The sequence below is a fragment of the Polistes dominula genome, unplaced genomic scaffold (genome assembly GCF_049000335.1).
Source record: "Polistes dominula isolate Pdom_NZ unplaced genomic scaffold, Pdom_raw_medaka contig_22, whole genome shotgun sequence".
In the NCBI taxonomy this organism is placed as follows: Eukaryota; Metazoa; Arthropoda; class Insecta; order Hymenoptera; family Vespidae; genus Polistes; species Polistes dominula.
In genome coordinates this window covers 2,809,098-2,829,901 of record NW_028300966.1, presented here as the reverse complement: position 1 = coordinate 2,829,901, position 20,804 = coordinate 2,809,098, and the positions used below count along the sequence as shown (strand labels likewise).

The 20,804-nt window shown below is 33.7% G+C and overlaps 1 protein-coding gene across 3 annotated transcripts in view; it reads right to left on the bottom strand.

Annotated features, from left to right (window-relative positions):
- olf413 (DBH like monooxygenase olf413) overlaps positions 1-20,804 on the bottom strand; it is a 214,353-nt gene that overhangs the window by 6,887 nt on the left and 186,662 nt on the right. For 2 of the 3 annotated variants that reach the window (XM_089172891.1, XM_089172890.1), the window contains 5 exons: positions 9,426-9,620; positions 4,194-4,280; positions 1,996-2,175; positions 1,400-1,867; positions 595-788 (listed from right to left, as the gene is read on the bottom strand). In XM_089172891.1, coding sequence (XP_089029017.1) covers positions 595-788; positions 1,400-1,867; positions 1,996-2,175; positions 4,194-4,280; positions 9,426-9,620 — 1,124 coding nt within the window. The remainder of the gene's footprint in view (positions 1-594; positions 789-1,399; positions 1,868-1,995; positions 2,176-4,193; positions 4,281-9,425; positions 9,621-20,804) is intronic. The other variant, XM_089172892.1, reaches the window with a different exon arrangement.

Below are 20,804 nucleotides of genomic sequence, written 5' to 3'. Positions count from 1 at the left end.
ATATAACTCTGTCAACGATTTAAACTAAAACGTATTTGTGCGTTCTTCGCGCATTTAAGGGACGCGTTGCTCCCTAATGGCCAATTTAAACCGATCAAAGAGAGATGGGGTGAGAGAGAGAGAGAGAGAGAGAGAGAGAGAGAGAGAGAGAGAGGAGTAAAAGCTGGCAATCGTCTCGTCCGTTTACATAGGACCCGTACAAACCTCTCGTAATAGCGCAAACTAGTATGTGTGAGTATGTGCGTGTGTATGTCGCGCCAATTTATCATCAAGCAGTTTCGGCCAATTCCACCGATTCAACCAAATTTTCTAGGAACCCATGAGGAATTACCGAGTTACGAGTACTAAGTTCTTCAAATTTTACCGTTCATATTATGAAATTTAATAATTTAAAGCAATGATTAAGAAATAAGAGTAACAAACAGGTATAATAATAAAACAATATTAAAGTGAACCAAAAATTTGTGTTGTATCAGATAATGCAATTATTGTTTGAAACCAATAAAATGACTTTATAATCAGGTGCAAATATTAATTTAAAAATGTTCACGAACTTCTAGTTTCACTTTATTAAAATATAATAAATTAACTTACTGAATGACTTTTTGAACGCCAAGACTTTGCAGAACGGTTGGTAAAGATGGCAAAGAATAACAGATCGATAATTCGATCCGAGGATAATAAAGTGCGGATATAAGACAAGTTTCTTGTCTCGTCATCAAACCTCCAAGCGTAATAGTTGAACGAGACTCGGACGAGTAGGTGCATTCCGCAACTAAGTGGTCTCCCTGTAAAACGATCAAACGATGTTTCTAAGCAGCTTCCTTACTACTACCAAAGAACGTTTTACAGCTGTCGAAGCCGATCAAAACCGCATAACTACCTTTCCTTTTTTTTTCTTTTTTTAATACTCTTCTTCCACTTTTCTCAACTAGTTGACTAAGATTCTTTCGAAACTTTTATACTTAAGCCTAACTTTTTTTTTCTTTTATCTATACTTTCTACAGGTGGCCGATTGGACGATCGATCGTTTTATTTTTTTTTTTTTTTTTTGTAAAAAGCTTCAACTTACAAGATCGTTATTGGTTGAGAAAATCGAAAGAACTTTAATAATAATAATAATTGAATAATGCAGTAGAGAAATGTTAAAATTGGAATCAAATGAAGTAGCATAGAGTAATATATATATAAAATATAAATATATTTTATAAATTTAAATTTTCAAATTTATTTAATTTAATTAATATATATTTATATTTATTTAATTTATTATTTTATAAATATATTATTATATAATATGATATTATTATATCTATATTATGTAATTTAATATATATTATTCTAAGCATATATGATACAAAAAAAAATAGTAAATAATTAATATAGATATTATACTTACCGGATAAACTTTGACGGGTCGTTGAAGTTTGCGATATTCTTGATAATTAGGATCATAATTGATATCCGATGCAATCGGTGGTAATTCTTCACCAGCACGAATTTGCCTAAATCTTATCTTTCTTCCTAACTGATGTGTATGCATGATTACGGCAAACATGTTTATCCCACTATTAGGTATAGTTTGTTCCGTACATTCAGTTATGCAATGACCTTCTGATACTACTTCGGGTTGTCCAGGTGGTATAATGTGTCTCCAATTAGGATCAATTCCTATGCTCAAAATTCCAGCATCGTGAAGTCTAAGTTGATCGGTGTAATATAATCTCAATCCCGAACTGTCACTGACTTCCAAATTGTCGTTGACTAATTGTTGAGGATTGATGTATTGAGTCTCGAGCATGAAGTAACGGGAACGATTATCAGGATACAATGCATAACCAGCCTCCGGTGGAAAATTAAAGCCCTGCTAATGAAAATAATAGAAAAATTATGCAAATTAATTCGTACTGATAGGACCAAAGTTATAATTATTTTTGTAAAAAAACGAATTTTTTAATTAATCTCGATTTAACGTTGCTAGGTTTAGTTAATTACCTCAGATCCTAAGCTCCAAGTAGCAGCAATTGTATTACACTGGGTTGCATTGTCGTCCTTGTAACAAACACTTCCAGCTGTTTTCGAAGCTTCTTCAAGCTGAGGATTATTATTCGGACACTCGTAAAGTGTCATATGATGCAAATACGTATTCTTGCCAGGTTCGATAACTGGTTCGTACTATAATGAACAAACAAAAAAACAAAAAGAACATATATATATACATATTTACAAAATTATCATCGTAATCTTCTCGAACGGTTATTAAATATAATTTCAATTATTTTGAATAATGATAATTTATATTATTTAAAACGTATCTTTGAAGATTTTATTTTGTTTTATTTCTTTTTTTACGTAAACCACAAAAAAGTGAGTAAAAAAATTTTTCTATGTTGAAGGTTCAACTTTAAACACTAGATTTATCGAAATCGAAACGCTAATCGTCTCTCCTCGTTTCTCTGTCAGAGAATGGAACACAATGCAATCGCATCCCATAGTTGGGTCACGTTCGATCGAGTTCGAGATTCAGGTGCTACCACCACCCCCTAGCTGACTGGCGTCAGGTCAACTATATTGCTGCTCACGCTCTATTCCCTCGAAACTCATGGGAATCTGTTCTAGGATATCGCGAATCGTTCGAGGAAAAATATCAAAATAAAAATCTAACTTAAAGCTTAATATTAATCATTATCAACGATATATCAATCGATATTTCATTTTATCTCTCTTTCTCTAATTTTTTTCTCTTTTTGTTAATTTGAATGAAAGTTTAAAGGAACAAAAAAAAAACATAAAAGATTTATCGATATTTTATCTGAGTTTGAATATTATTTTGTTTTGTATTTTTCTTTCTTGAAATAGATAACAAATATTGATATTAAATATTATAATAATTATAGTAATAGATAATAATAAAATAGATAATAAATATTGATACTAAATATTATATTAATTATAATAATAAATAAATAATAGAATAGATAATAAATATTGAAAAGAAATTATATAATTAGATGGTTTAAAATTTGAAAATAGAAGTGAAAAGAAATACGACGTTTAGGTTGTGTAGGGTAGTAAATTTTGACCATTCATTTGGAAAACGTCAAACGACGACTGGATATAGTTAGAAATTAATGATTTCGGTAACGCAAGAGAGATCACCGTGAGGGGACGTTATAAAGCGCTCGGTAAGCGTATTATGAGCTTTACGATCATTCCTCTTATTATTGCCACGTTTATTACTACTATCATTCGGCTTTCCCGTCGGTTGCTTTAAAAACGTTCTTTCGGACACTAACCACGAACGGATCTGACGCGATAAACCCAAATTATTAACTGCTATTCAATTAATTTACGCGATTATAATCGTCAGGTTTTTTACGAATATCAAATGTGCCAATTATAAGTCTATCTTTCTCTCTATGTATATGTACATATACATTTTTAACTAATACATTATTATTTATTTATAAAGTAATAATACGTCTTTGCTTTTTTATACTTTGAAATATTTATCATTATTATCAGTTATTTAAATCTTCTTTTTTCTGACAAATTGTGTCGAATTTCATTGGACGAAAAAAAAAGAAGAAGAAAGAAATTACGATTTTAATCAGGTAACAAATTATAATGTAACACAGGTGAATTAATTAATAAGCCAGATATAAATAAATCTAATGTTTTATGTAAATTCAAATCGTTAAGGGTACATAGTTACATAGTTCTCATTTTATAAATACACACAGCTTCTTTGCTTGTCCTATTTTCTAATGTTAGAGAAAAAAAAAACAATATTCCATCTTTTCACAGGTGCTAAATTTATCGTGAACGTTAACTTTTGTTCGTTTTATTTATTCTAGGCGAGAGAGAGTAAACGAGAACGCTCTTCTGACTTGTAAAGATTGTCACGAATGTACAAAGAGGTTCGCAACAACAATACATGCTCGGTACTAGTTTTATGTTTCCGTGGAGACTTTCCTGCAGGAAGTGTGCAAAAGTGAGGAAGAGAGATACAAATATATATATATATATATAGAGAGAGAGAGAGAGAGGGACAACTCGATGCTGTAGTTTCTACACTGTGTTTCTCTACCCAAAACTATTTCATATTCGGTTAACGTACTTTACTTCTCCGTGAAACGCCTGTAAGGCGTCATAAATGTGTTCAAGTATATAGAATAAGTAAAGAGAGTTACCTTGACAACGTGATGCTTGCGATTTATGTATGGCATTTTTATTATTTGACACCAAAGCAACGAATCCTTGTCTCTCGGTAGTAAAACCTGAAACAAAACAAAACAAAAAATGAAGAAACAATTATATTAATTATAAACTATAAGTTTATAATTATTTGTTTAGAAATATTTGAAACGCATTAAAAAAAAATTATTCTTATTTAAGTATAAAAGTGATCGACAAGTGTGTATAACAAATAAACAATTCTCAATTCTATCTAATGCTAGAAATATTTATAATATAAAAATGTTTGTTTAAAAATATGTGGAATGCATTAAAAAAAAATTAGTCTTATTAAAGTATAGAATTTATCGAAATGTGTGTATAATAAATAAACAATTCTCGAATCAAATTTATCTAATGCTATTAAATAAATAGCTAATATTTGATTGAATTATTTACCAGGAAACCAACCTGGTAATATTGAGATAGTAATTTTTATTGAAATATTCCTCATTCAATATTATATAATAAATATATGTAATTAGAACCAAAACCGACGAACGAAAGATATACATTAATTGATATTTGTGTGAAATTAATTAAATAAAAGCTAATTTGTTTCTGGTTAAAAGTAAAAGAAAATTGGCAAAAATTGTATCCTAAAATACTTCGATATTATTAGGTCAGTAAAGGAAACGAGGTGATTCGGTATCGTACGAATTGTCAGATAAAAAGTAAAAAAAAGTAAAATGTATATTCTTTCTCTTTCTTTCTTTCTTGGTTCGAAGATGTAACAATGTTGGAAGATGCAACACGGTTGGAAGAAACAAGCCGCAGGCGTAGAGCAAATGCGAAGAGGCAAGCGAAGGGAGAAAATTGCAATTTTTTTGTGTGTGTAACACTCATAGAATTCTTCTCTCTTTCTGACCCTAAAGCTCAGCAACGGCAACAAGGATTTTCCCACGCGTTTCTGTCAAATTATCGATTTTAATATTACCGCGAAAAAAAATCTTCTTTCTATAGTATCTTCTATCAAAAAGAAAATAAACGTACATACTCGAAATATCTTTTCGTGTATCGTCTTTGTTTCTTCTATATAAATTTTTTATCATGACAAAATTGATCTATTATTAACAATTGACAAATATGTAATATTATATTATTATTTATTCTATAACGTTATTATATACACATTGTTGTTTAGAAATGTATTATCAATCACTCTGTAAATGTACAATAATTATTCGTTCAATTGAATTGGGTAAATATGTATTATCATAATTGGATATCTAATGGAATGAAAGGTAAGAGAAACGTTGAAATTATGAGAATAAGAAAAGAAACAAATTAAAAAAAAAAAAGAGAGATAAGAAAACGGAATGATGGTGGATAGTAGTGTCGTGAATCGACGAGTCTTTTCTCGTTCTTCTTATTTTTGTTCTTCTTGTTCTCGTTTTCATTCTCGTCGTCATTCTCTGTACACTCGAAATACATATTCATTGCGGTACGATACGAAAGTTATCTGACCGGTCGGCTACTTCCTTTTATGAGAACAAGAAAGACGGAGGGAAGGGTAGTTGGTATTGAATGAAGACGAATAAGTAGAAGAAGAAGAAGTAGAAGTAGAAGTAGAAGAAGATAAAATATAAAAGGGAATAAAATAAGAAGCAAGTAGAATCGTGGCATTCGCGAAAAAGAAAAATAAAAAGAATGAAAAAAAAAAAAAAGAGAATAAACTTCCTCGACGGTAACTTTATCTTTTTCCGTCATCCGGTTGGTACGACGAAGAGGATTGCTCTGCTGCTACTGAACCCCGTCTACGACAATTAAAAACCACAAACGCGTTTCTAGAGTTTTGCACAGCGTGGCGAAATGCGTCTGCGAAACGCTTCAACGTAGCAAGTTTTATCAGATAACACGAACGTTCGTTTCTCTTTCTCTCTCTTTCAACCCTGACCTCCGGAAAGTTTCTTACGAAAGATAAGCCTGAAACGCGATTCGCCGTCTATGAAAAGTAGTCCTACTTCTTTTTCTTCTTCTTTATTTTTAATCTTTTATTCTTTCCCCCTCCCCCCACCCCTTTTTTCGTGAATAAATTTCGCGAGGGAGTTCATTATGTGTGTTTTTATATGTTTGTGTGTACCGAGAGATAATTGGAATATATATATGTATAATATTTCTCATAGCTATTTTATATTTTTATTTAACTACCCTCATTTTGTCGAGAAAACAAAAAAAAAAGATAAATGTCGATTTGCTTGAATAGAAAAATATATTCGAATATATGATAAATTTGTCATTTTAAAATGAAACTAAAATCGTATTATAATATAGAAATATATATATAGATATAATAGAAAATTATATATATTAAATATATATAAAAATATATATAGAAGTATACCTATACAATAGAAAATTCATCGAATTGAATCGATTAATTTTTCCTCCTTTATTACAAAATTTCATTAGTTTTAAAGGTAATAATTTCTCAATTATTAATCCACATTGTCAGAAATTAACGATGAATTTTGCGATTATCTCTCTATGCTGGTTGAGAGAGTTAGTCGTTGTAGTTCACACGGTGTGCAGTAACACATTTTGGATTGGCCTAAATTCGATTCGATATAAACTATAAACGACCTTTCGATGGAGAATCGCTAAGCGGAATTAGCATTGTCCGATTTCAACGATAGTACACCACCACTACTACCACCCTTCACCCTTTCTCTCTCTCTCTCTCTCTCTCTTTCTCGTTCCTTCCGATAATCTATGACCCGACGACGCTAATGAACGAATAGTTTTTGCCGGATGTGACCCGGTTAAGATTTATGTCGTCATAAATTCGTGGGGGCACAATGCTTCGTGGCTTGCATCGGATAAAAATCCACTCGTATACTCGGAACGTTAAACGCGTTCGAACATTCATCTCACGTGCGACCGCTGCTGCTGCTGCTGCTGCTGCTGCTTCCACATCGAGGAGGTATGAGAGGAGACTTTTCTCTTTCTCTCTCTCTTTCTCTTTCTATCATATACACTCATCGAACGAAAAGAGAGACAGAGAGAGAGAGAGAGAGAGATAAAAAGAGCATCCATGTGTTTACTGTAGATACAGTAGTAGAAAATGCAATCGTGTGTGAAGCGTGCGTCTCTCGATGCAACCTCTACGGCACGTGACAAAAACAGAACGATATCGAAGAAGAAGAAGAAGAAAAAGAAAAAGAAAAGAAGAAGAAAAAGAAGATAGAGAAAAGTATACAAAGATCAAGAAAGAATTCTGATAGTTCTTTGTACGATCCTTACGTCTATATTTCTCTTCTTCTTCTTCTTCTCCTCAAAACCGAGACACTCTTGTGTATACGATCTATTGATATTGAAATGTATATATATATATATATACATATATATAGAAAGTACTATTGCATAGCATTTATCGGATTTTTTTTTATTGCGAGTTTGCAATATTTTGTTCGAATGGAATAGGTTTGAATGGAATATCTACTATTTTATTTTTTTTTTAAATACTTTTCTTTTTTCCAAGTGATTCAAGTATAAGTTATTTTTATATACTCCTAAGATTTTTTTTGTGCGAATAAAATTGTAACTATAATAAGCTTTCTTATATGACGAACTCGTAAAATATATGGGCGCTGTAAAGAATAAGAGGAAAATGAATGGTGGGATATTTTAAGTTTCGAAGTTTTATGATAATAAAAGTCTTGTTGAATCTTAAAGAAAGAGAGAATTATTAAGAGAAATAAAGAGAGGCTTAAATACGTAGCTATGGAATAATACGTGGAATCTAAATTATAATAGTGAAGGAAGAAATAAACGAAATAATGAATAGAAAGAGAGAGAGAGAGAGAGAGAGAGAGAGAGAGAGAGAGGCAAGTAAAATCTCGAACAGAAGTAGAAAAAAAAAATAAAGTAAAGTAATAAAAAACAATAAAGATGCAGGAAGAGTTTGTAGGATTATATAACTACTGCGAAATAAACGTACGAGAAGTGGTTTGGTTGGGCTTTTATATGCGCGAGCTGCTTGCATGACTTTTTTTTTCTTCTTTTTCTTTTTCTCTCTTTCTCTCTTTCTCTCTTTCTCCAATAAGAGTAAGCCTGAACGTTATCATAAAATTTTTTTCGTTGAAAAACAAGAAATTTCTAAAACATTATAATCGGTAAAAATTAGTTACTTTTTTATGAACAAAGTTTGATTCGCAAAATAATTAAAACGAAAAAAATAAAAAGGAAAAATACAGGGAAAAAAATGAAAAAAAAAAAAAAAACAGAAAAAATTAAAAAGAAAGTTTGATACTTCGACGTATACACATATATACGCGTAAAAAAAGCATTGGCCCGTAAAATCACGTACAGAGAGTTTTACCACGAGGGGGTCAGTTTGAATTTATATTTCAACCCTCGAGAATATTGAATTTCAGTTTTTTTTTCTCTACCTACGTTTCTCTCTTCAAGCCTGGCAATGGTGGTGGGGTTTTTTTTTTTTTTTTTAAATATAACAGAAAAAGGTTACATTTAAAGACAGGTGTGTTAGTCGGTGGTTAGTTTATCGTTTAATATCAATCATATTAAAGTTGTATCGCATCGATGTGGATATTTCGAATGAATGAGAATGGTTAAAATTAAATGAAGAAGAAAAATAAGCGTGTGGGGTGAGAGGCGGTGGGTGAGGAGGAGAAAACTCGAGTTTTCAACTAAATCCGCTTTTAAACTGCTTTTATGAGTGTGAGCTATATTGAAGTAGTAGGAATAGAAGGAGGAGGGGAAGGTCGAAGAGTGGTGGTAGTGTCCGAGGCTATGTAACGAAAATCGACCTTATACAGTATAATATCTCCCTGGGCTGATACGCCATTTTAACGCGATCCACTTCGCCAAACTCCAATTAAAACTCCTTAATCGTCTTTCCTTCGCCCTTTTCGCGAAATTTAGCCGATGAATTTGTATGAGAACGTTTACTTACTTTCCCTCTATCTCTCTCTCTCTCTCTCTCCCTTGAAATTTTTTCTTCTTTCCTTCCTTTACCTTTTTATTTTCTTCTTTCTCATTATTTCGTAAAATTCTATCATCTTCATTACGTATCCATGCATATGTTTTTAATACGTTTCTCGGAGAGTATTTAATTTTTTTTTTTTTTTAAATTTAGTTAATGTAAATATTACATCAATCGATAATTTGATTAGTTTGACATCTCATTTATAAGTTTTTTTTTTTTTAAATTAAATAAGAAAGTTTACCTCGCGATTCAATATGTCCCAGGTTTTCAGTACAGCTTCACTCTCCTGATTATAGGACGAACGTTTTGGCTGTGTATCTCTCTGAACTAAATACAACGGCCTTGATCCTTTTACAGCACCATGACCAGGTAAAACACCGGCTACTGATGCTGGTTCCTTAGCGTGGTACTGCCAGACAACTTGCATCGTGTCATTCTGAAAAATTTGAAAAATACATATAATAGTATACAATAATTCTTTCTAATTTTAATTATGTTTAGTGAATGATAAAATTCGTTTAACTTGATATTTCATTTAATTAAACACGAACATATTAATATAATTAATATCGTAATATCATTAGCGGAAATGATCTCTCGTTCGTATTCAGGTCAAAATTTGAAAATTTTATATTCATCGAAAATAGATTGATAATTAATTGAACGAAATAATAATGAACGTATAAATTTGTTATTAAATTAATATAAAATTTTCCATTTACGTAATCAATAATCTTTACTAACGTTACTGTAATCCTTTATATTCCCTTGTTACGAATTATATATAGCAAAGTTACATAAAGTTAATAAATCGAATTGTTTGAAAAGCTCTCTCTCTCTCTCTCTCTCTCTCTCTGCATTCCAATAAAGAAGGAGGGAGAAATGTAAAAAAAAAAAAAAAAAAATAAAAAAGAACCCTTGGGAATGAGAGTTACGCATTCGAGGTAAAGTGAAATGGACGTTAAGTCGATTAGTATCCGCAACGGAGTACCGATTGGCACAGAATCAAATAAATCGTATTTGAAGCTTTTGGAAAGAGAAAGAGAAAAAAGGGTGGAGAGTGGGGGGGGGGAAGAGAGGGGCAAAAAAAAAGAAAGCACACGCCTTTCGCAATAACATTTCTTCCCTGATTCCTCAGCGAAAAGATTTATTACGATTGAATTTTCTTTTCGTTTTCGTCTTTCAAATGAGAATAAAATTGTGTCATCATTTTTTTCTTTCTTTTTGGTTTCGTATACATCAGCTTAAAATGAAACTAAAAATTCGATTTTTATCGATTGTTACGCATTAAAAATTCTCCAAAAGCTTAAAGGGATTATTTATGAACGACATAATTCGTACGTGTGAAAGAATTTTTAAAAAGAACTATTCGAAAACTAGGTCGTACGCTATCAGTTTATCAAATAATTCACTTTTCAATGAACCATCTAACCGTGGAAACAGTCAAATGCATTTACCTACAATTCATCTTATTGCGAGTCAGTTAGTATTGTGCTAGCATGAAATGCGTCTTTACATTATCCTTGGCAACGTTCCAACCACGATGATACTATGCAACGTTTCGTCTTCATAAAGCACACATTCGATCAATTAACGAAATCTCTCTCTGTCTCTTTCTTACACACACACACACACACACACGTTTCATCTCGCTTTTCTGGAATATATTAAATAATAAAATATAATTTCGTATATTTAATATCAGAATAATTTCTATCGAAGAGAGAATACCACTTTTTAAAAGTAAATACTTTCCGATAAAATATAAAATACAAAAAGGATATAACAAAAATTTCATAAATGTCTCATTTGAATACTATCAAAAAAAAAAAAAAAAAAAAAAGAAACATGAAAAGTCAATTCCAATAATAATTCGGGTATCAGGCTTTATGCTTGAAAAGCTCAAAATCGATCGATTGAGAGTAAAGCGGAGAATAAATCGTTTCCCAGTAATAGTTGATTAATGACCATACCTAATGAATCCTTTGTTTTAATGTTGCATCGATAATCTCCAAGTTTGGAGTATACATCAAGAATAAAATTTTTCATCATACCTTTGAGCGAGTTTAGAAATTGATCCTTAGATATTTTTAAATTTTCCAATTAGAAGAGATTCCTATCCCTACCACCTCTCTCCCTACCCGGATCATTTTATATTTCTAACACTAAACGTAGCCTACGTGAATTCGACGTGCAATCAATCTAAACTACTTTCATTTCGAAACAAAGATTTATGGTACTCGCCTAAGGGATCAATTCCATTTTACGTATAGCATAGAAACTAACAACAACAGAAGTGGGAAGAGTAGATCAGCAATAGTAGCAGTGCATGAATAACAATAATAATAATGATAATAATAATCTTCGTCTAGATTGTCGAGGTGCGAGCCACGCATAGCATAGCATTCACCCTTTTCTCTAAAGGAATGGAAGAAAAGAGCCTTGAGGCTTTTCAAGGGTTCGAGTAGAATTTCAGTTGATTTTGAATTCAACAATATTCACGTTGGCACGTTAACGTAAGAATGGGGAGATACTCACTTACTATACTGCTTATTAATAATTATAACGAGCTTCACGACGTAGTAATGTATTTGTATAATGATCCGTTGTATAATTAGATACAAAGACATATTATAATAATTATTATAGATCAATATTCAATTTTAATTAAATAATTAGAAGAGAATTATTTGCAATCAGTCTGATTTCATAAGTTTCAACCTAAAGAAATCCCGTAGATAGGATACATATATCGATCCCTTCTTGCAACGTGCCAAATTCAAGAAAGGGTGGGGAGCTTTGGAAAGGGACGATAAGAGGGGTGGTGGCTTCTATGGACCACTTACAATTTAGGACGATTGTACTTGATTGGAGCATTGGCCAGATGCAATCCACGATGCCAGGGGTTGCCTCGTTTTCTAGTACATAGTGGTTGGTTGAAGACGTTACCTAAGATCTCCCAGATCTTCATCGATCGTTATCGTACGGTTTAAAGGTACGATGAAATAATTTCTAGGAGGAACGGGGAAGTTGGTTAAGATCTTTGATCTTATCTAAAATCTTGGCTAGTTGGAAGTTCGTTATCGATGTACTTGTTAAAAGATAGTTCATCTTGTCGTATTTAGAAATCTTCGTTAATCGATATTAATAATAATACGAATTATTGCTCTACATTATTCTTTATTAATTATTAACATGCATTTAATGATTCATTTGAAATCATTCAATGAGATTAAGGACACACAGCAAAAGTAATTTTCTTTGAAATCAAATTTCCAATGAGATAATATCCATGGTATTAGAGTGAGAGAGAAAAGTTACTAGCATATACAATTTTCTTTGAACGTATTCACGTCAAGTGGCACAACCCTATATACCTAGGATCCATCCTAGTTCTGGGTTCGTGATCGAGCGGCTCAATGAACGAGTAGCTTTCTCGTTCGAAAGGAAATTGAAGGTAAAGGGAAAGGGAATACTCGCTTAGGTGTAACGAATCGTTCACCGATACCGAAGAATAATCGACTGAGAAACACTTCGTGGATCAGGATCTGTCAGACATTTGTGAGAGAAAGAAAAGAGAAGAGAAATTATATAGAATGATAGAAAAGCTAGCTAGCCTGCTTGCTAGATTGTAACGAATTCGATTCGACCAAATGTAATAGCATTAGTAGGGCAGTGGCTAGCAAAAGGTAGTTGGCTTTAACGAATTACATAGTCGGAAGTTAACCATCGAAAATAAAAGGGAATCGTAGATTCTTCGCAAGCAACTCACGCGTCAGCCATTTTCATTTTTCGATAATCGACAAGCTAAACCAATCCGATTTTGAAAGTATTTTCACAAAGGGACAGATAAACAGAGTTCAGTTTTGCCATACACACCTAGGGAATATTTGAAAAAAAAAAGTTTCATTCTTGTTTGCCCCTCCCTTTTCCACCCCAGTACCACCGTTTGCAATTTCTCGTTCTTTGCTTCTTCCTGCTCACCTTTTCGAATCAGCCCCGTTATATTCAACGTTTATTTCAGTCGGTCGAGACAATTGGGCGCCCGTTTACCTGAATTGGATAGTTTAGGATAGATATCAAGGTACGACCTAGATCGAAAGATTCCAAGGGTGAGAGTAAAACCCTGTAGACGAGGAATCCCTTGTGTATGTGAGTGTGTGTGTGTGTGTTACTGTGGAAGGTCGTCGTGTTAGGGGTCTTTTGGATGGAAAGCCTTTCCTCCTTTTGGCCAAGATGAAAGGTCGATAGTAGTAGGAAAAGGGGCATCGCGTGTGAAGTAGAATAGGAATCACGCGATTCCTAAGACGACTTTGGTCCTTCCTTCCTTCCTTCCTATTTCTATGCTATATGCACAAGAGACCCTTAACCCCTACCCCATTTCTTTTCATTTCTATTTTCTTATTCGTTTTTTTATTATTTTTTTTACTTATTTTTCTTAAAAACTATACTTTTTCAAAGGTACTGGCTTATACTTTACTAGAAGAAGAAGAAGAAGAAGAAGAAAAAGAAGAAGAAGAAGAAGAAGAAGAAGAAGAAGAGAGAAAGAGAAAAGGAAACTATCTTCTATTGGATGGAAGGACTAATATTAAGGGTGACTTTGGTTCGAAGTTGGTGACGTCGAAAACGCGATCCGAACGCAGGAACGAACGAACGACTTTCGTAGAAGCTACGGAGTTGTAAAGGGACTTCACTCACTCTCCTAACGTTTCTAGATATTCCAGGGATTTTGAAGTTTGACGATAAGGGTAGGTATATGGTAGAAGAAAGAAAGAAAAAAAAAGTAAGAAAAAGAATGAAAGAAAGAGAAAAGACGAAAAATCTTTTCATCGATGTTCAGGAACAAGTAAAAATTATGGCCCGCCTGAGGGAGTAGGGTGAATTAGATTAATACTTCCCCTTTTCTTCGGGTGCGATCGCTCGGGAAAATCTTTTCGGTTCTCGAAGAGTTCCCGAAGGGTGAGAGAAGATCCATGGCGTTGGAAAGTTCCGATCGTAAAGTCGGGATTCTACGTTGAATTGGTATAAAAAGGGGAACGAAAGAAAGAGAGAAAGAGAGAGAGAGAGAGAGAGAGAGAGAGAGAGGAGTAGGATAAGCTTTTTCCCTTATCCGTGCTAAGTAGAAATATAAGACTAATTTTTTTCTTTTTTTCTTTGTCATATAAAGAAACCTTTCAAAAAGAAAATCTTCTCTCTCTTTCTCTCTTTCTTTTTCTTTTTTAGATAGAAAACTAATAATAATACTAATAATAATAATAATAATAATAGTGAGAACAGTAAAATCGTTTTAATTCATCCCTTCAAAAAAAAAAAAAAAAAATATTGGAAAGTTTGAAGACATTGAGAATGAAACATTTAAGGCATTCTTGAAAGGCTCTTGACCTGTGAACCCTAAGTTATAAACTCGTCCATGACCAGCCCTCACCTTGTTTCCACCCTACTCTCTCTTTTTTTCTCTTTCTTTCTAATTTACCTTCGCCTTATCCCTTGGCAGAACTTGTTACTCGCGAATGAAACTTTCTACTACCACCGGTGGGAGAAAAAACAGAAGGGCGAGTTCCAATTTCGAAAAGTAAAGCTATGCTTTCAAATGACTCTCTTCTTTCACTCACTCACTCTCTCACTCTCTCTCTCACACACATACATACACACACACACTCTTATTCTTTCTTTTTCTTTTTAGAAAATAATCATTCACCGTGAAAAGAATAGGGTAGAGAGAAAATAGGGTGAATAAGTAGAAAGAAAGAAAAAACGCATTCTTTTAGTAACAACGTTCACGATCTATTGGAGAATAAAATAGGATAAAAACCGAAGTGATACATCGTATATTCTTGAAAGATAAAAAAAAAGTATATTATTCGATCGGAATGGTTTACCAAGGTAATACATATTTTTAGATTGAAATAAATTCATCTAGGATTTTTTCACGAGTCAGTGCAACTCTTTCTCTTTTTCTTTCTTGTCAAAGATAAACCTTTAAAACGATTGAAATTTTCTTTCGAAGTAATAAGACGAAGGGAAAGAAATATCCCCCGTTAATTAATTTCCATGACAAGCAAAAGAGAGAGAGAGCTTTTCTTCGGAGTATATCAAGAAACATTGCTGCTGGCAAGTAAAAGGTTGAAACTTGAGGGAAGTAATAAAAGTATCAGCGAGCTACTACATCTTTCCCTTTTTCTTACAAGCATGCAAGTGAAGTAAAAGAACGGAGAAACAAATATATATATATAGATAGATAGATACATACAAACACAAATCGAGAAAAAAAGGGCTGGAAAAAAGAAGAGTGTAGAGGTTTTCAAAAGACAGAAACAACGCAAACGAAAGTTAGAAGCCGCGTTATAAACCCCGAAGGGCTCTCGGTTGGTTTTCCCTTAGAGAAAGAAAAGTAAGTCCGTACGAACGCCCAAGGGATAGACACAAACTAATAGGAAACGAACTGAAAGTACTCTCCAAGTAGCTTCCTTTTCGCGGCAACGTTAATTGCTTCGAGTACAAAAACTATGGTAGCTAGTTATCGACGGTTTCAAGCCCTTCCTTCCTCCCTTCCTTCCTTTTCTACCATCCCTATCCATCTTTTCTATCTTTCTCACACTTGTTAGCTCATAAGCTCCCATCTCGTTTTCTCTACCAACCTGTCTCGCCATTTTCTGCTTCAACTTGGACCCCCGTACCACCCAACCTCCCATCTTCCTCCCACCCCCACTCTCGTTTCACCTCCTTTTCCTTCTATCCTACTCTCGACGTGCCGAACGTGTTCGCAACTCCGATAGGGAAAACTAATATTGAACATTCCTAAGTAGAATGCAAAGGGTTGCCGGCGTAGAAAGAAGAAAGAAAAAAGGTAGAGGAGTAGGAGGAGTAGGAAGAAGGGGAAAGGGAGTGTTGAGGAAGAAAGCCTTGGCTTGGCTTGCTTGGCCTGGTCTGTGCTTGGGTGGGGGAGTCGAACTTGAAAGTTTTAAAAAGCAATTAAGAGCTTCAAACTCTGGACGCTCAGTTCTCTCGCTACAACTCAGCCATTCTTCCCTACTCTCGACCCTATCAACCCTTCTATGTGCGTGCTCATGGTGGCTCGCGTTCGGTCTTATTCGTGTTACGTTCGTGTGTGTATGTGTGTGTGCTACCCCGCCTTCGAACCATCCCCCTTTTCTTCTTACTTAGCTATACTTCTTTCCTTGGTCTTTCACCTACTTACACAAACTGCACGCAGAAAAAAAAAGAAAAGAAGAAAAAGAAGAAGCAGGTTAAAAAAAAAAAATGGGGAATTTCATAATTCTCTCTCAAATCGATAACTATGACACGACTCTACCTTCCTACGAACTAGAAACTGAACTTATTTCCTTTTAAGTTTCATGAAAGTACTTTGGACGAATAGTGTATATCTCATGTATGTGTCGAACTACGACGACGAAGATTCTGTCCGAGTTGTTACAAACTTTCTCGCAACCCCCTTTCTTCCCTCCTTTCTCTCCTTTTGGTAATGAAATTTATGCTCGTCTTTCAAGCGTTGTAACTCGGTCACGGTACGCGACAACATCAGAGTGATTAATCTTTGTCGAGACAGTTGCACCAATGAGACACTAGTTTGGTTCTTATGGCTGGTTCATTCCGTGATAATACGAATTATTCCTTTTTTTTTTTTTTTTATTTTTTTTCGAATTAATTTTACAGACAAAAACCGTAAAATTTCCGGTCGAATACCTTTGGTATCCTTTAAGGCTTGTTAAAAAATAATTGAAATAAAATATTGGGTTATTCGGAAAGTAATTTTGTTTTTCTTTTGTGAAAATGAAGACAATTTTCATTTCGAGATTAAACCTAGGCTTCTCACCGATCTCACGTGTTGTTATTTGTCGGTTTGCATCAACTAATGCCTTTATTGTGTCAGAAAAAAACGAAATTATTTTCTGAAAAACCCAATAAATATTATTTCGAAATATATAAGTGTTAAGTAAAGAATCTTGTCGATTTTTGTTTCAGATTGCAGTTATTTCTCGAGATTTTCTCGCGAGTTCATTTATCTACTCCGAAAGTTAGAGAGAGAAAGAGATAAAGGTTCCGTGAACGGGGTATGCATAACATATAGGTGGTGGTGGTGGTAGTGGTGAGAGCACTCATCCGTAACGGTGCAACCTCCTCCATCCCAACCCCATTGAAACTGTCGCGAGACCTCTCGACTACTAGGCACGCACGTATACGCCGATTAGATTCAAATTCGTACCCGAGGATCCTGTCTGTCTCGAGCCATGGCCCCACGTAGGATACACGCGTTGAGAATATTTTATTTCCAAAGTTACGAATTGGTGTTTTTTTTCTTTTTTTGTTTTTTCAATGTCGCTCGAAACCAGTCTTGTTTCTGTTTTTTCTTTTTTTATTGACACTACTCTGTCCTTGGACTTGAATACTCGGTTTTTATCTTACAAGTGTATTATTTTATACCTGTGTGTATATCATGTTGAAAAAAAAATTTTTTAAAATACTAAGACAATAATATTGTTTAAATATAATATCAAAGATATTGTAGCAACAATTAAGAGAGCTTTTTTTAAATAAATTCGTTTTGTTGATTAGACAACGTTTAATAATTTTTATTATTATTTTCTAATTCTAAATTTCGTTCGATTAATAGGGAAGAAGGAACTATCCTTCTCCTCCTCCTCTTTTTCCTTCTTGGTAGAATGGGTGGGTATAACCTTCGCAAGGCCAGGGAGAACAAACCGAACGATAATTTTAGAATCGCGTGATTAAAGTTAGCAGATTACGGTTCTCGCTTGGTGAATAATGACTTTAAAGCGTGCGAGTTTAAAAGCGAAGGTATACACAAACTATTGGTGAGCCAACCAACGAGTTATTTTTTTGTTTTTTTAATTCTCTTTTCCAGACCCCCAGATCTTCTCCCCACCTCACATCACCTCATCCAAACCTCTATACTACCCCATAGCTTTTCTAACGCGTTCTAAACATCGACTCAATAATAAATCGTTTGTAAAGGTTAGTTTCATGGTAGGTTCTCCAACATTTTTCGCTTACGCCTGCCTGTCAATACTTTTCTCCGTTTTTTTTGTGTATATCATTCCCACTCCCTCTCTCTCTCTCTCTCTCTCTCTCTCTCTCTGTTGTTTCATGCTTTGAGCAATATTCAAAGCCAAATGAAAAAATATCCCGTTGCATTGCCAGGATATTACACGTAGGTGAAAAGCACTTTTACGATCTGTATGGACAAACAAGGCCGATTTGTAGTTTCAGTTTTCACGAAAAAATTCGGGATTTTATGTCTCGTTACATCCTTTTTTTTTTTTTACTCCCCCTACCAGTCTTTTTTGTCTTCCTTTTTTTTTTTTTATACATCTGGTCGAGGAACACCTCGTGTAGGATTTACATAGTCTATCTTGTTATTTTTTGTTGTTGTTGTTGTAACCTCGCTGTTATTTCGGTAACGATTTTGACACTCGACGAAAGAGAGAGAAAGAGAGAGAACAGAGGGAAGAGGGAGGGGCCAGTTCGTTCGTCAACAACGCACAACCCTTTCATTCGCAGTAAATGTCGACCTACTGTGGACAATAAAAAAAAAAAGGTAATTACAGGGTGGGGGGTAGTTTGTCTTTCATAGATTTATTTTTTTTTAGATCAATCTGACGTTTAATTTTATTTTCATTTTCTTTGCATTATGAAGGAATAAAATTAAACGTATACCTCAAAATATTATTAGAAGAATCCTAAAAATACAATCAAATAATCGTTGGAAGCTGAAGAAGAAGAAGAAGAAGAAGAAAAAAAGATGAAATTTAGCTAGGGGTAATGGAAGGTTAGTTTAACAAGAATTGTATCGTTTTGCTTTGGCGTATCGACGATGCTTCCGATGTTCTGTTCATCAACGTAAAGCCCGATGAACCAACATCGGCGAATACGTGGCCACCGGCATACCTGAGCACGTAGCACCGCTATGTACTCAGTCATTAACGAGTAAACTCGCTTGAAACTTCTGCCGAGCACCGTCAAGTACACCACCATCGCTAACACCACCACTACCACTACCACCATCACCATCAAGTACTACACCAACACCAGTAACATTGCCTATCACTCGGTTCACCTTTCCACATTCCCCTCTTTCCTAGTCGATGCTTTCCGAGGGTGGTGGTGAGGGTGGTGGTAGTGGCGTTCTACGTAACTAAGCATTCGACTAAATCTGAACCGGATCAGAGAATTCTGCCGGTGTTATACGAATGGTAACTAGCTACTAGACGTTTATTCCATGGGATTTGTTTGCCTGAAATACGACTTTCCGATAGGTCGAAACGAACATTTCGACAAAATCTTTTAATTAATAAACATTCTTCATAAACCCCCCTAACCCTAACTCCATTTATTTACTAAATATATACTAGTGATTTATTACCTTTTTTCTTAATTAAAAAAATAATTTTTAAATATTTAATTTCGTTGATACAATTTAACGTGTCATTTCTATAAATTCCAATATTATTATTATTATTATTAATATTTTTTTTAATTAGCGTGATAATTATCCTCTCACCTTCCTACCACCTTTCTGATAACTCACATTTGTTCTAAATTTAGATAAAATTTCTATATATATGAATGAAAATATAAGTTAGACAATCGCAGTTAATTTATTGTCAATTTCTTATTAAATGATCGATTTTAGAAGGTTTGATACTCGGCAAAGAAGGAAATCATGATACGTAACCAAGGAAACCAGGTAAGATCGTGTCCGGAATTGCGGTAGATATCTCCTACCTTCTTTGCCTAGACGGAAGGAAACCGTTCGATCAAATATTGAACCTTGTCCACATTCGATTACGAGTTTCTGCAGCGTTATTTGCCCCATCCCACCTGCAAAGGTGGTAGACCCGAAAGGATCTATTCTAGGAAACTCCATTATCTTGGACTCACTTTGGCATCGATATCCTGTCAGAAGTGCTTTCCTTTTAAAAAGGTATTCCAGGATGTTCTCTTTCAAACCTGTATCGTTTTTTTCCTACGTTTTAAATCCATTACAATTATAATAATAATAGTAATATATATAAAATTACGAACAATTTATGATATATATATAATTATATATTTGCCAGATTTAAATAATTTCAATATTAAATTACTTAACCTGATCGTTTTTTGCTACGTTTTAAATCCACTACTACAATAATAATAATAATAATAATAATAATAATAATAATAATAATAATAATAATAATAATAATAATAATAATAATAATAACATATATATGGAATAAATATATATATAATTATACAAACAATTACAATATCTCTCGACAATACAATAATACATTTTTCAGATAAAAATAATATCAATATTAAATTATCTTAAACCCGATAGGAGTAAAGAAGAAGAAAAAAAGAAGAAAAAATATTCTCTTTGTAGAACGAATAAAAAAAGTACAGAGAATTTTTAATAAACACCTCTTCCTACTACACACTGGTAAGTGTCGATCGATAACCGGAATTAAAAACTATCGTTTGCAAGAGACTTTTGAATGAGGTTTATCGCCCCCGCACGCATGTGTGTGTATGTGTGTGTGCATGTGTGTGTGTATGTGTATAACAATATTCTATCTCATTTTCTCTCATTTTT